Below are 15,402 nucleotides of genomic sequence, written 5' to 3'. Positions count from 1 at the left end.
AATCAATTATATCACTCAGAAGTATGTTATCCTTTTAAGATTTCTTGGTTGCTTCGTGTTTTGAAGCGCTGTGTGGTGTATCCATTTTTGTAATAGTATCGCCCCAAGTTCTGAGAACTGCTAGGCAGCATATCAGTGTTATTGTTAGAGAATAAATTAACATGGACAAGGAGGAGAGATCTTGCAACACGTAATTAGAAATGTTTATTGTTGCTGAAGATGATTTCATTCCACGCTTTGTTTGTGAAACACAACAGATACGAGCTCGGGTATAAACATTATATAATTTAAACAAATCTCTCGCCTCTCGCTCATGCCCATCAAGTATAAGGCAATATAATTATCTTGTTGTGATTCCTTGTTATCGGGCTTCATCAATCGATATCCTTCAAGATATACTGAAAGATGGTTGTTTAAAAAACGATTTGGCTTTCCTATTAGCAAATTTAAGCTTTTTGGGTGACACCATAAAAAAAACTCGAAACATCCAAAAAGCTGTTGTCTGAAACAGGGAGGTGCATGCCGTGGAAATTAAACTAGACTCGCTACCAGGTTCAGAAGCACAATTACTAAGGGACAAATTCCAGAATGTGTTTGGGAAAAACCGTGGATATAAAAAAATGTGTAAAGTTGCTCAAGTATTGGAGGGTGGGCCTGTAGGTGAAATTGACGGTGTTTGTGTTTGTGACATTCCTCTCTTTAAATATGCACGTCTGACGTCCTGTGATGTGGGAAGATCGTTTTCACAGTATAAGTCGTTGTTCAGAGATAATCAGCATGCATTTGTGATGGACAATTTAGAGATGGCCTTTGTTGTTCACTGCAATTCTCGGCCAACTACTAGCACTCAAGTGTGGTTGGTGAGTACCTAGTAACATTTTTTTTTTCAAGCTAAGTAAGGTATTTTTGTCATATTTAAAACAAAACATTTTTTAATTTTTAGCAAATATTTTCGTACTTTTTAGCACATAAAAATAAATATATTTACATTTTTTAGCACATAAAAATCCGCTCCCTATTGATGACTGCCATCTCCACATTGTTAGGGACCTTGTAAACGAAAAAGTTTCTGCTCTGTCAAAATTGATTATCACAACTATTGATGCTATCAACTGGTCAGATCGTAAAATTCGTAAACACTTAAGAAATGAAGCATTCCAAACTTGGACAAACCATCCCTTGCGTGGTAAAGGGGTTATTGTTTATAATGATCTCCCCAAGGCTAACTCATAGGTAAGCAATCGAAAGGGCCTATCTTCCTCAGAATGGACCAATGCTTTAAAAATGTCAAGCAATATTTTGGCGGTTCACGCAATAACAGGCAGAACTCTTAAGCCCAACCCACTGCCGTCATTCAGACTGTAGTGAGCCAGAAACACTTGGACACGTGCTTGCACAATGCCCTAAAGGCGAGCTGCTGATCAATGCTAGACATCATCATGTACGACATGCTTTGGCGACATCGTTAAAAACTTTAAATTGGGAGATTCATGAGGAAGTACATTGTGTATCATCAGCTGGTTCTTTTGGACGGGCAGACATTATTGCTATTAACGGACACTTAAAACAGGTTCTTGTTCGTGACCCTACTATCCGTTTCAAAAGGAACCTACATCAGATTACCGAAGTTGATATTGAGAAGAAGTCTATATATGAACCTTGTCTGCTTTCTCTTTCTCAAAAGTACAACATCTCTCTTAAATAATGGTCTGTCATTGGTTTGCTGTTTGCTGCTCAAGGTTTTTCCGTGATTTCCCTTGAGTAATAAGACAAATGTCGGGATGAGCCCTAAAGAAATGGGCCACAGACCACTTCCCTTCCCCCATTCTTTCTCTCCTACTATCACAAAGAACTTCCTAATTTCTTAGATAACCTGTACTATGACAATAGGGGAAAATAATTATACTGTAAGATCACAGGGCTAACGGCTTCGAAGCTGGGTACGTGGTTCTAATGAAGTGCACTGTAAGCAACTTAAAACATGGGGGCATGAGATAGTTACTCTGCCTGCCATAAAAAATTCACTTCAATTAATCCCCAAGGTGTAAAAAAAAAAAAAAAAAAAGTTTGCTGTTAAGCAGTAGAGGTTCTATTACAAAATTCACATGGAATTATCTTAAGGAACTTCACATTCCTTTTGATTATGTAATGTCTGTCCTTATAAATATTATCAAGGATTCTCTTCAAATATTACATCATCATCTCTATTTCAATTAATCTACTTATACTTGCCTTTAACAATTAACTTTCTTTAATGTATCAAATCACATTATATTGTACATGTTTATTGTATTCAGGACCCTTGTGGTCACTCAAGTTCTTTGAGCTGATGTCTATAATGAATAAATAAATTATTTCCATCACACATGCTATTTCCATTCTATCGTAGCTGTTTTTATGGAAGAAATGCAATGTAGCTCTTCATGCTTATATAATTGTTCTGCGCTGTGTAACTTTCTCCATTCTCCTGTAACTTCATCCCTCTTAGCCCTAAATATTTTCCTAAGCACCTTATTCTCAAACATCCTTAACCTCTGTTCCTCTCTCAAAGTGAGAGTCGAAGTTTCACAAACATACAGAACTGATAATATGCAAATAACTTTATAACTAGAAAATTACTGTTAAAAACACACGAGATGAATTATGAGAGAGGGATTATAAATTAACCCACTTGCACTTTACTGAAATACACTGATGAATGTGGACACAACAAAACTCAACTGATAACTGTAACAGGCTGTACATAATTCAATGTTACCAACTTGTAAACAGACACAAACCATTGACGGTCTTCTTGTACCATAATCAAAGGGTGATATTTCTTAATGAGGTAACAATAATTACCGAATATAGTAGGTCTATATGAGCGAAAGATGTCACTGCATCCGAGCTGTCGAACATAATAACCAGGGAAAGGATTTATATGTAAATACATATTTACTTATAAAGCTAATATAATTTATATTTTGCATTATCTTTATGTTTCACAATGTGTAGGGTTGAAAAATCCTACTTTTATTTTCCATATTTTTCCATATTTTAGAGTTTAGTACATATTTTCGTTAATTTCCATATATTTTCCATATTTCATATAAAACAGTCCATATTATATTAGGTTTAACAATAAAACAAAACAAAATTCCATTAACTTTTAAAAATACATTTCAACAATAGAGATTTAAACACATGTTCAGTAATCCCTTTAACATCAGAGTTATTTGAAAATTAGCAGTCCTATCAACAATGGGAAAGTAAGTTACAAAACTGTATTAATTTAATTTAAAATTTTTAACAGACTTCAGTTGTGCAGCTCAACAGTTAAATGCCAGTCAGAGTACACATAGGTTCAGTTTTGTAAATCATACTATAAAGACGGTAAATATGCCAAAAGTACGTCATTCAGTCAATTTAAAATCAAAACTAACAAGTTACATTTCAGAATTTAAAGAAGATGGTTTATCAACTGACAATAAAATATTATTTTGTAATTTGTGTCAGTGTGCAGTATCATCTACACAAAAGTTCCTGGTGCAACAACACATTACAACTAGTAAACATCAGGCCAACAAACAACTAAATTCCAAGCAGAGACAATTGTTTTTAACACAACCAACAACATCGAATGTAAGATCTGAGTTTAACATCGACCTGTGCCGTTCTCTCATCTCTGCTGATATTCCTCTCTACAAACTAAAGAATAAGGTCTTCAGGGAATTCCTTGAAAAATATACTCAACATACAATCCCGGATGAGTCAACACTTAGGAAGACGTATGCTCCATCCATCTACGATGAGACAATACAGAAGATAAGAGATGAAATTAAAGATAGTTCAATTTGGGTTTCCATTGATGAGACTCCCGACAAAGAAGGTAGACTTGTTGGTAATGTAGTTATCGGTTTGTTAAGTGAACAATATTCTGAACGAATTCTTTTACATTGTGATGTTCTAGAAAAGTGCAATAACAAAACTATAGTTAAACTGTTCAACGAAGCTATGGGTATCCTGTGGCCAAAGGGTATTATGTACGATAATGTGTTATTCTTTATTAGCGATGCTGCCCCTTATATGGTCAAAGCTGGACAAGCATTATCTGTTGTATATCCTAAATTGACTCATTTTACTTGTGTGGCGCATGCATTTCATCGTGTGGCAGAAGTGGTCAGAGACAATTTCCCTAAAGTAGATTTGTTGATTTCATCAGTGAAAAAAGTATTTCTCAAAGCTCCCAGTAGAGTTAACGTGTTGAAAGAAATGTACCCTGAAATTCCATTGCCACCAAAGCCAATTTTAACTAGATGGGGTACATGGCTAGAAGCAGTTGAATATTATGCCGAACATATAGACTCTATTAACAATGTTCTCCTTGCATTGGACTCTGAAGATGCAGTCTCAATTGATACTGCGAAAACAGTTACCTGTGACATAAGTGTGAAGAATGACTTAGCTCACATTCAGCATACATTTTCATGCATCATAAAAACGCTCAAAAGTCTCCAAAATAGGCACCTTTCACTATCTGAAAGTTTTGAAATTATAAATAGTACTGTGGAACAACTGAATCGTGGTAGAGGTAAAGTTGCAGATGCAGTAAGAGCTAAGGTGGACACTGTACTTTCAAAAAACCCTGGATATGAAGAACTACAAAAGGTTGTTGCTGTGATGAGTGGTGAATCAACAGTGAAGATTAACTTGGACTTATCCCCAGCAGACATTGTGAAATTGAATTATGTACCAGTTACTTCTTGTGACGTCGAACGCTCTTTTAGTCAGTATAAATCTATCCTCAGAGACAATAGAAGAAGATTCACTTTTCAGCACTTGAAAGAAATGTTTGTAACCTATTGTTATGGTAACAGACAATAAAAATTGTGTTTTGTTGAAACTACATTGGAAGATAAGGTACGTCCATTATATTTTTTGTTTAGTTTGATTAAAATGTACCAATATTTAACGTACATAGTCATTTTTTTATAATTTTAAGTTCATATTTAATTCCATATTTTGGTAAAAATCCATATTTAATTCCATATTTTGGTAAAAATAACTACATATATATTTACATATTTCATATATTTTTAGTCCATATAAATCCGTTCCCTGATAATAACTATGTGAGAATGAATAATCCACATAATGGATGGTGAAAGCAGAGGGGTGAAATTGATGTGAAGATAATAATTTAGTATCCTAGCGGCACTACTGCCCGAAAAAAAGTAACCTAGTGCCTCTAGGCCTGAAATGCATCATTGCTGCCTGGCAAAGTATTATTGGGAAACTGATCCTCAGATTCATTCCACTATGATTATCACCTTTATAGTAGACATGTTGATATTCATTAGTCATATATCAACAGTGTTTTTCATTAAAACATTAAAATTTACATAATGTTGAAATACAACAGTATTAAAAAACACTTAAACTATTAAACTTCATTTAGCTAGACATGTTTCAGGACTTGCTGTCCTATCTTCAGTAACTTTTGGATCAGATCACCTGTTGTTCATGCTGAAATCTCGTGCTGGTGTATATCGCAGATGACTGAAGCATGGCAGTTTATCAGTGATATACTGTACATCAACATGAGATTTCAGCATGAACAACAGCTGATCTGACCCAAAAGCTACTGAAGATAGGATAGGAAGTCCTGAAACATGTCTAGCTAAATGAATGTTAATTATTTAAGCGTTTTTAATACTGTTGTATTTTAACATTACATACATTTTAATGTTTTAATTATTACCTTTATCTTTTGTCCTTCTATAAAAGGACCCATTTTGCCGTCTACATGCACTGGGATCTCACGTTGGGGTTCACTCATATAGAACTCTAATCGCAGACTTAACCATAATTCAGCCTTGTTTTGCTGTCTTATAACAACCATCCAGCAGCGACAAAAGATGTAAGTTCTATTTGTATAGAAGAAATTAATAAATATAAATGTAAGTGTACTTACCTTCCTGAGCTTATCAGAGTGCATACTATAATACGGTACTTATTCAGCTCATTTTGACTAGGGAAGTAGTAGGAATTTTCAGCACGATTACTGTAGGCATGCAGGTCTGCAGGAACAGTATCCCTGTCAAAAAGAACGCAATTCTATCATTTTAAGAAACCTTTTTTCATATTGGACTATTTCTAAAAATACATTCCTATAGTTTATTGTTTCATATATTATATTACTCAAAATACGCACGCACGCACACACACTTGTGTACACTACCAGTAGTGGACCTAGGTATCATCCTAAGAAAGTAATTTTTAAATACCAAAAACCTGATATCTCAAGAACCATTTGTCTGATTTCATTCAAATTTTGTACACTTGTCCTTTGTAATAATCTCTAATGGTTAAATATGAATGAAAAATGACCAATTTTATAGTAAAAATACATTGAAAAAGAAACAAAATTTTTTAATACAAATTTAAAAATCTATAAATTTAGAATGAAGTCAGCTGTAATGCTCATTGAGGACCAATCTTTAGATTATGATATCAGATATAGGGGAAAAAACAGTAAATGGCTATTATTTTCTCAGTTTAGGTAAATCATGCTTTTTGTAAGACTTTTTTTCTTGAAAAATTCAAACTTTCAAATATATTCATAGTTACTAGACGAATTATATATAAAATTGAAACTAAAATCATGTAGAGTAAATGTGCAAAATTTGATGAAAATACATGAAGTGGTAGTCATATTATTTAATATTTTGTAAAAGTGCAACCGCTACTGTATGAGACCCCTTAAGGTGCAAGGAAAAACTACTGCTTCTTTTCTCTCTACTGATCGGCACTTACTTTTCCTCCAACTCGACATGGATCGGTCACTAATGCTAGAACAGTTTGCTTACCTGTATTCAAGAGTTTAGCCAGAAATCTTACACGGTTATATATCAAAATATTGTCAAAATTAATTTTCTCTTGCAGTTCACTTGATAATGGCGCGAAAATCAATACACAGAAAAAACAATCTACCTATGGATAATAGTCTATTACTAATAGGATAGCTGAAAGTATTTGTAATGGCGATCTTCACTGTTAACAAACTGAAGCTTAAATATGTTGTTGTTGTTGTTTTCTAATGCCAGGCATTTGACAATAAAGTCATTTGACCTCTTGCATTCCAATATTTTTCAAAGATATTATCATGACCAGCCAATGAAGCACAGAAACTTAAATATAATGTGCTGTGTAGTAATACACATACATGAGCATGAGCATGAACACAAACCCAATATGAAATTCCTAGTGCGATCAAATTCACATAGTAAATTACAATTTCCAAAAAAACCATGTTCCTACCATTCACGGGAAGAAGAATGAAGCCGGAGCAGCTCTTCTGTTTTACAATGAGGAACAAGCTTCTGAGCCAATAAATCACAGGCAGCATTGGATGGAGCACATACAAGGATGTATGATCCCTGTATTTGTTTCTTCACCTGCAATGTATACAAGTTGTAGATCCATATAATATTTTACTGATTATAGAAAAGACCATTTCTTAGTGCAACACAAAAACCCAAGTAAATAAAGAAATTTTACAACAAAACATTTCCGCATTTAGAAATGCTTCACTCTCAATTCATTTTGAATTAAACAAAGAATTTCTAACGTAATGCCAAGTTTTGTAATCAGAGAACCTCAAAAACTAATTCATAAAGTAAGAATGTGTTAAATTGAAAGGAAAGTAGACTTAATAGTACAAATATATTGTTGTTAACCAATGCTGAGTTCTCGGCAATAAAGCCATTAACTATCTTGCTCTCCAATGTAGAAAAATGATGTAGCAAAATGTGTAACTGTTTTAATGCAGGTACCAAATTTTTATGTTATGGCAGGTTATATCACCATCACATAACCCCCAAACTGTTTGGAGGACTACAACTGTCATTGGTTGGCAGGTACATATGACCTGGTTGGAAGGATTGCCAGACAACTCAACTGACCATTTCCCATTTAGGGGATGCATATGCATGCCATGGGAGGTCAGCATGCTGAAATGGCATTTCCTATATTTTTTATGGAACAGTTACATCTAGAGCCTTGTTTGTTAAAAATAGGTTGCACCACGGGAAGTAAGGATGGAATTTGAGTAGGAAAGGTTGTGGAATGCACTTCACTACTTCTTACAACCCATATAAATATCTATTGGGGGAAATAGAATGGTAGGTTTATCAAGTGCTCATTTCTTACTGAAAGAAAAAAACTAGATCTTTTTCCTGCAGATATTGAGGCATTTTTTCCTTCAATTATCTCCATTTTTCACTCCAATTTTCATTTTGTTAATGTTAAATAATCATCATTTGATATTCACAGAGTTTCAATGGCCTCATTAGCTTACAACAGTAATCAAATAAAATAACTGCCTTCTTTAATTTAAATTTGATGATGCCAATGTATTACTTAGAAGTAAAATAAAGTATTTAGTCAGAAAAACATGTAAAATTAAGACTAAATAAAATCATGCTTAATAAGGAGTATGTTGCGTCTCTTTTTAAATTATAAAATTTCATGATGTTTGTGTAGAAGTTAATAATTTGTATAATGGTTATAGCTTGAACTGATTTAAAATCTTGCATGCTAATACACTTCCTGAATTAATTTATTATTTAAGATGAAAGAGTACGATGAAAGAGTACGATGAAAGAGTAATGGAACAGAGAAAAATTCTCTCCGGCGCCGGGATATATATAAATAATATATATTATTATTTAAGGCTATGCACTACAGTTTTAAAACTTCCTCTATTTGTATCTGGCATCAATGGAATTTTAATGAATAATTATTCCTTTCATTAAGATTAGATGATGTTGAAATTTTAAGATTTTTTGGTTTGTAAATTTGGTCCACAAAAAATTAAATTTGAAACAACTGTCGTATGTTTGGTACTTTTTTTATAACACTAACATTATTACGTTAGATAGTAAAATGCTTCACCTGCAAAATTGCTTCTACAACTGTCACAGTCTTCCCTGTACCTGGTGGACCAAAAACAATGTATGGTGCAGGGCGTGATGTTCCTTTGAGAATATTCATCACTGCTTCTCTTTGCTCAGGGTTACCCCGGATTAATGGGTTGATGAACCTGAAACGAAATAATGAAAATTTTCAGACAGGAGCAAGAATATATGAACTACATTAACAATAAATTTTCTCGCGTAAAAATGAAGCACTACTTGTAAACATACTGGAAAAAAAGCTTAAATATCCTACACATGAATAAAACTTCCAGTCATTCAATAAACTATTTATTAGAAAGAATGAGAACAGCCTTCAATAATTTATACCAATACATAGATTTCTACGAATATATGCCAAAAGTTGAGTACAATTGGAATTATTACGATGGGCATATCTTTCTTATAACCTTGTTCATTAAGGAGATGAGTAATGACTTAATTTCTTTAAAAGGCACCATGCTACATTTTAGTCAGTGAATCATTTAATCACTTGAAGTCCACTGCTATGGAGTAACAGTTAGCCTTCCTGACCTTAAAAAAAGCGAGCCCGGGTTCAAATCCTGGTTGGGTTTTTTCCGAGGTTTTCCCTCAACCACTTGAAGCAGAATTGCTGGGTAACTTTCGGCCTTCATTAGCATCATTCCATTAATCATCTTCAATAGTTGCAGGTTGGCCAGGAGGGTATGGTGCATGCTTCCAGGATCCACCTATAGTCAGTATCTGTCTGCGGGATTTGCACATATCCCAGAGAAGCTGCAGGGGCTTCAACTAGCAGACTGCAGCACACCGGGGAAGTGTAGCTCTCTCTCAGAGAAGCTGAAGGGGCTTCAATTAGCAGACTGCAGCAGATGGGGGGAGTGTAGCTTCCTTGGATACATGGTGCCTTGGTGAGTCGTAGAATCGATGGCAGCATGTTCCTCTGGTTAAGGATGCAGCAGATTCATGCACGTGAATTGCGAACAGATGCCATCGATCTGAAGAGGCTACAAGGAACATCACAGGGAGGCAGAGGAGCATTCTTGTTCATGCAGACTCCGTCAGACCTGGGTGCTGTGGCTGAATCAATAAGATGGCACCAGACAGTGAATCAGGTGCCTGATGAACAGTCCTAAGGACTTCAAAATCATCCCAGTATAAGGAGGTTGCACAATAAGCCTAAAGGCTGCAGTGCTTGCCTATGGGCCCTCCTCAGAAGGAAGAAAAAAAATCACTTCAAAGCTTGTTCAAATCATCACAATGTACCATTCTAACCAAAACATTGCGGGGTGCAAAAAAAAAATGGAACTCATAGTGTACATTCTAACTGCAAGTCAGAAGTAAAATGACACTTTGTAGTATTACAATACTATTATTGGGCTTAATTTTATTAATGGTACCTAAATGGCAGACAATATTCCAGATTCGTAAAAATCATCTTTTCTGATCTTTTGGAGGAACAGAATGACTGTGTGGTACTGGCATGATGCTGAATGCCCAACACATAACAACTTAAGAACCCGTCATGTTCTATACCGAAAATATCCTGGTAGATAGATTGGATATGGTAGAACAGTTAGTTGGTCTGCTCGTTCTTCTGACTTTACGCTACTAACTTTTTTCTTTGGGGAGCTGTCAAGGATGCTGTCTATTGAAATGTTTCAGCAACATCAGAGAACATGCAGCAACATATTACTTAGCTTGTACATGCACTCAGTAGGCACAACTTGAACGATCTATGGAGTCATTCATTCAAAGATTGTAATTATGCATTAATTCCAATGGTCACCACTTGGAGGAGGACATATAAATGTTCTGTTTTACTAGTAGATGTACCAAAGTACTACAAAGTGCTATTTTACTTCACACTTGCAGTAAGTACGTACATTATGAATTCCATATTCTTTTGCGCCCCTCAGTGTTTTCTGAATTAAAATGGTACACTGTGATACATTTTTGAACAGACCTTCAAGAGATTAAATGATTCCTTGAGTAAAAAGTACATGTTGCCATTTAAAGAAATGAAGTTACTACTCGTAACTCCTTTATGAACAAGGTTTGAAGAAAGATATGTCCATTGCATATAAACAACTTTTGTTTGAAACAATTTTTCATTTGACACCTAAGAAAAAATTTATTTTGTGTGAGCAAGATAAATAGGACTCCCTGTATAGCTAGATTATCATTTTCTAATTGTTTCGTGAAACTATTGTAACTAACAGTCAATGTTACTTTATTGTTACCAACAAAATGCCCATGATAAGATACAGTATTGTATTATAACAACATACTTACTTAATGTTGCCAACAGGAAGTGGAGGAAATTCTGGGTCTGGAGGAAACACTATGTCAAACAAATCCTCTTGCACCAATATGTCAACAGCCCGATGCATGACAAAAAATGAAAATCGATTCAAAGAGAAGTGTATATCAAAAAGAAGACTTGGATCTTCCTCTATGCGCTCCATTAGCCTGCAAAACGAACACGAAGATGAAATGAACATCAATTAGATATGCGAGTATGTGAGAAGTTTCCTCATCTCTATTGTCACAACCTTGCTGTAGTGAAGAAGTTTGTATGTCCTAATGTCCTAACCACCAATAAAGTTATTCTGGTTATAGACTATAGTGTAATTATTACTAGACATTAGATGTTCGACATATCTCGAATCAAAGAAAGAAACCTCAGTTTCCCAGACTGTGGGTTGGGAGAGAGGTTAACAAATGAGTCATTCCATGTCAAATCGAACACCTACGAAACATGACAATATTTGCTCCAATTTTTTTTTATATATTCTATTTATGAAATTAAATAACCCATGTGTAATTTTTTCGGGCTGACACAATTATTTAGTCATTTATTAAATGTTACATTTTCCGTAAATTTGGATGCAACGTATTATGAAAATGGTTATACTGAAGATTCAATAAATCGTAGAAATTTCGTATTTATATCATTTTAAAGTGCAATAATTGCAGTATTATATACTAATTTTTAGTGTTCAATCAAAATATAAAATGGGCCCCTTTTAGGGGGTTATATTTTTTAAATACGTTTTCATATATCAGGGACTTACTTCTAAAAAGGGGAAAAAATATCATTATATTCTTTAAAATGTTTTACGTAGAACTGCGTTGGTTTTAGAACTCTATTCGAATCAGAAGTCGCTGTGCAAATAATTTACTGATGGTGTGTTCGGGTTGGATTGAGTGAGACCGCGCACAGGAGTATACAGCTGCGGCAGCAGCAGCGAGAGTGACTAATACATTATCAGTGGTGCGGTGTTACTTTACGTAAATAAACAGATAACCTCTAGTTCTAAAAGCACGTAATGTCCCTTCAACACTTAGCAGTTTCCCTTTAATTTATCTAACAATAATTCCTAAGTCTTTCAAAGTAGGTATCGTGTTGTGTTGTGTGCATGTCAAATCAAACACCTATATACGAAACGTGACGATTTAGTATTTGCTTAAATCTTCTAAAATATGTTGTGCAGATCAAAATAAGAGGTCTGTAATTTTTTCTGGGATCATACTTTAAAATTTTACTATTTATACTCTTTTAATTATATGACAAATTCATCCACGACGCAGTATGAAAATGCTCATTGTTAAGATTCTATGCATCATAGACGTTGAGTGTTGGTGCCATCTGAAATGGGAAGAAATGAACTAATATATTAATTCTTTTAAGTATAAGTTGAAATACAAATGGGGTTGTTTTAGAGGGTCACTTTTTAAACATAACTTAATGTTTTTTTACAACAGCTTACTTTAAAAACGCAAAAAAATATACGTACAATCTATTATATTTTACATAGAACTACGTTGGTTTCAGATTGATTTCTAGTAAGAAATAACTTTAAAAATGAATGTCACCACGAAGATGAGTTTGGGATTTGTGCTGAGTGGCATTTTTTTGCTACATCACATGGAAAAGGGCCTTGTGATGGCATTGGCGGTACCGTTAAGCGGCTTGATATGGAAGCTAGTCTTCAACCTGATATAGATCCTATTGTAACACCAAGGAAACTGTATAACTGGGCTGAGAAAAACATTTCTAATATTGCTTTTAAATTTTTTACCATTAGTGAACACAAAAAACATAGCAATATTTTCTACTCAAGGTACCAACACGCAAAAGTGGTGCGAGGTACCTTACAACTTCATTCTTTTGTTCCACTGACAAAATCTCAGGCCATGATAAAGAACTATTCCCTTCAAAGTGAGAGCAAAGTGGTGGACATTAAATAGAATTGATAGTGGTTGTAGTTGATTAGTTTTAAAAGTCCAGTGTTGTGTAAACTGTAGTTATTTTCACAAGTGTATATTTTACAAAAACAATATTTAAATACAGTACTGTGCTATGTAAATTACGTAAAAGAGTGATATTCTGACTGTGGAACAGTGTAAAGTGGTCATACGACTCTCATCCGGAGCTGCACCTGCACATCATCTTGCAACAGTACTTATGCAGCCCGCGACCTCAAGATGCGCAGCTTGGTGAATCATTTAATTATTCTTCAACGGCTCGAAGTAGAGTTCTGATTTTTTTAAGGGCGGTTAAAATAATTTCAAGGTATTTAAGGATTTTTTTCTGTAATTTTAAAGTAAGTCGCTGCCATTAAAACATATTTTTATACATTTAAATGTTTTTTAAAACAAAGTTAACAAACTTATATTTTTATATTATTATGCGAAGAATAAAGTGTGTACTGTCACCTTCAAATTGGGACAAAGAGCAAATCTCTGTGATGATTATTCGTGGAGATAATCACGTTTAACAATAATGATGCGCGACCTATTTCAGAATCTTTGATAACACATATCTACTACAATAATCGATATAAACAACAATAATAAAACCTGTATTTATTTTTTCAATCCATAGAATGTGCAAAATTTGTTTTATCTAAATCGAGACATGAAAGTCAATTCCAAGCTAAATTTGTGCGATTTGACGTGGAATGACTCAAATCCGTCCTGTACAGTGGCGGTGCATTCTATGCATTCAATGATTCAGAAAACCCCCAGAAAAAACAAGGACTTACATGTAGAGCGAAAGGTAAGGGGGGAATGCTGCAAGGGAAACATGTGCATGCGTTGGTAAATAGGTCAGCGCACTGCACACTGTGCTGGACACAGCTGTTCAGTGGCGTAATGAGATAACAGACATGCTATGGCGAAAAAGTAAGAATGGTCGATCTCTGTGTTGTGCTGATCTTTTTTCTTTCCTATTTTTCTTATATTGATTATTTTTTGGTTAATTCTTTGTGATTTTCTCTCTTTTCCATGCAGTTTTCCTCTTTTTCTTATAGATGGCTCTTGTTTTTGGTTCCTACTTTTTCCGCTAGATTCTCTTATTATTTATTTTATATATCGGAAGACCTGTGTACCCCTGAGTTCGAGAACTTGTCTTTTATTCGTTGTTTCAAATTTCTTAACTCTTGGGGCGAGCTGTTTCGTCCTATCAGGGAGTCGAGATTCTACCAGCCCACAGTGTTTCCAAGAGGCTCAAAAGAAGGCCAAAAATGATTTTTTCACTTTTAATTTTATGGTGTTTGCAATATACCCCAACTATCTCCAAGGTCTGGCGGTCATAAAACAGCCACCCTCGTAGCAGGTCTAATTCTACGCAGTTGTATTCGAACCTTTGAAAGTAGTGCATGAAGTGTCGTTTTTGCTGTGCTGTGTTGTGATTGTGTGTTTTTCAATTAGAATTTCAATTATTATTTTTTGTACTTCTGTGGTTGATTTTCAGGTAAATGTTATTATGGATTGTTAGAGTCATATTTCTGAATTGAGAATACGTTGTTATTATAATGATTAAGTATATTGTGCTTCGCTGAGGAATCGTAATCATATTATGTAAAATTTTATTTTGCGATTCCTTATGTTTGGTCTTTATGCAGACGAGCAAAAATTGCCTCATGTTGCCCCGTGTTATTTCCTTGTCCAATGTGTAGTCTGACATGTTTACTTGATGATCTTGAAAGGTAAAATTGCCCATATTTGTCCCTTTTGATAAAATTTAGATAAATATATGTATTGGTGTATTTCAAATTAAGCATCTAAAATACGAATATTCTCAGTATCAGTTAATTTCTTCTCTACAGCAAAACTATGTTCAATTTGGCTATCAAATAGTTATAAAAGTAAAATATAACAAATTTTAGTCATTTATTTCAGTTTCAGAATGGAGTACCGTTGCAAAAAGAAAGAATTGTTTGATAATTTATTTCAGTTTCAGAATGGAGTACCGTTGCAAAAAGAAAGAATTGTTTGATACTTTACAGAAGTAAAAAAGTGGTTGTAAGAAACAGAAAGACGTAGTATTGCAGTTTCTTATTACAAAAATCGGTCTAGAAGTCTCCCATGGTCAAATTAAATTGTTAGAAAGACATGTTTCTCGTTTTTGCATTAATTTGTTTCGCAGAATCGATAAATCTAACAGGATGAGTGATAG

At 34.4% G+C, this 15,402-nt stretch overlaps 1 protein-coding gene across 4 annotated transcripts in view; it reads right to left on the bottom strand.

Moving 5' to 3' along the window:
• LOC138704870 (putative helicase mov-10-B.1) overlaps nucleotides 1–15,402 on the bottom strand; it is a 109,189-nt gene that overhangs the window by 25,215 nt on the left and 68,572 nt on the right. For all 4 annotated transcript variants that reach the window (XM_069833214.1, XM_069833217.1, XM_069833215.1 and 1 more), the window contains exons 11-14: nucleotides 11,232–11,408; nucleotides 8,938–9,085; nucleotides 7,303–7,439; nucleotides 5,957–6,079 (exon numbers count right to left, since the gene is read on the bottom strand). In XM_069833214.1, the coding sequence (XP_069689315.1) occupies nucleotides 5,957–6,079; nucleotides 7,303–7,439; nucleotides 8,938–9,085; nucleotides 11,232–11,408 (585 nt within the window). The remainder of the gene's footprint in view (nucleotides 1–5,956; nucleotides 6,080–7,302; nucleotides 7,440–8,937; nucleotides 9,086–11,231; nucleotides 11,409–15,402) is intronic.

This window comes from Periplaneta americana, chromosome 8 (genome assembly GCF_040183065.1).
Source record: "Periplaneta americana isolate PAMFEO1 chromosome 8, P.americana_PAMFEO1_priV1, whole genome shotgun sequence".
In the NCBI taxonomy this organism is placed as follows: Eukaryota; Metazoa; Arthropoda; class Insecta; order Blattodea; family Blattidae; genus Periplaneta; species Periplaneta americana.
This window is presented reverse-complemented; position numbering and strand designations above follow the sequence as displayed.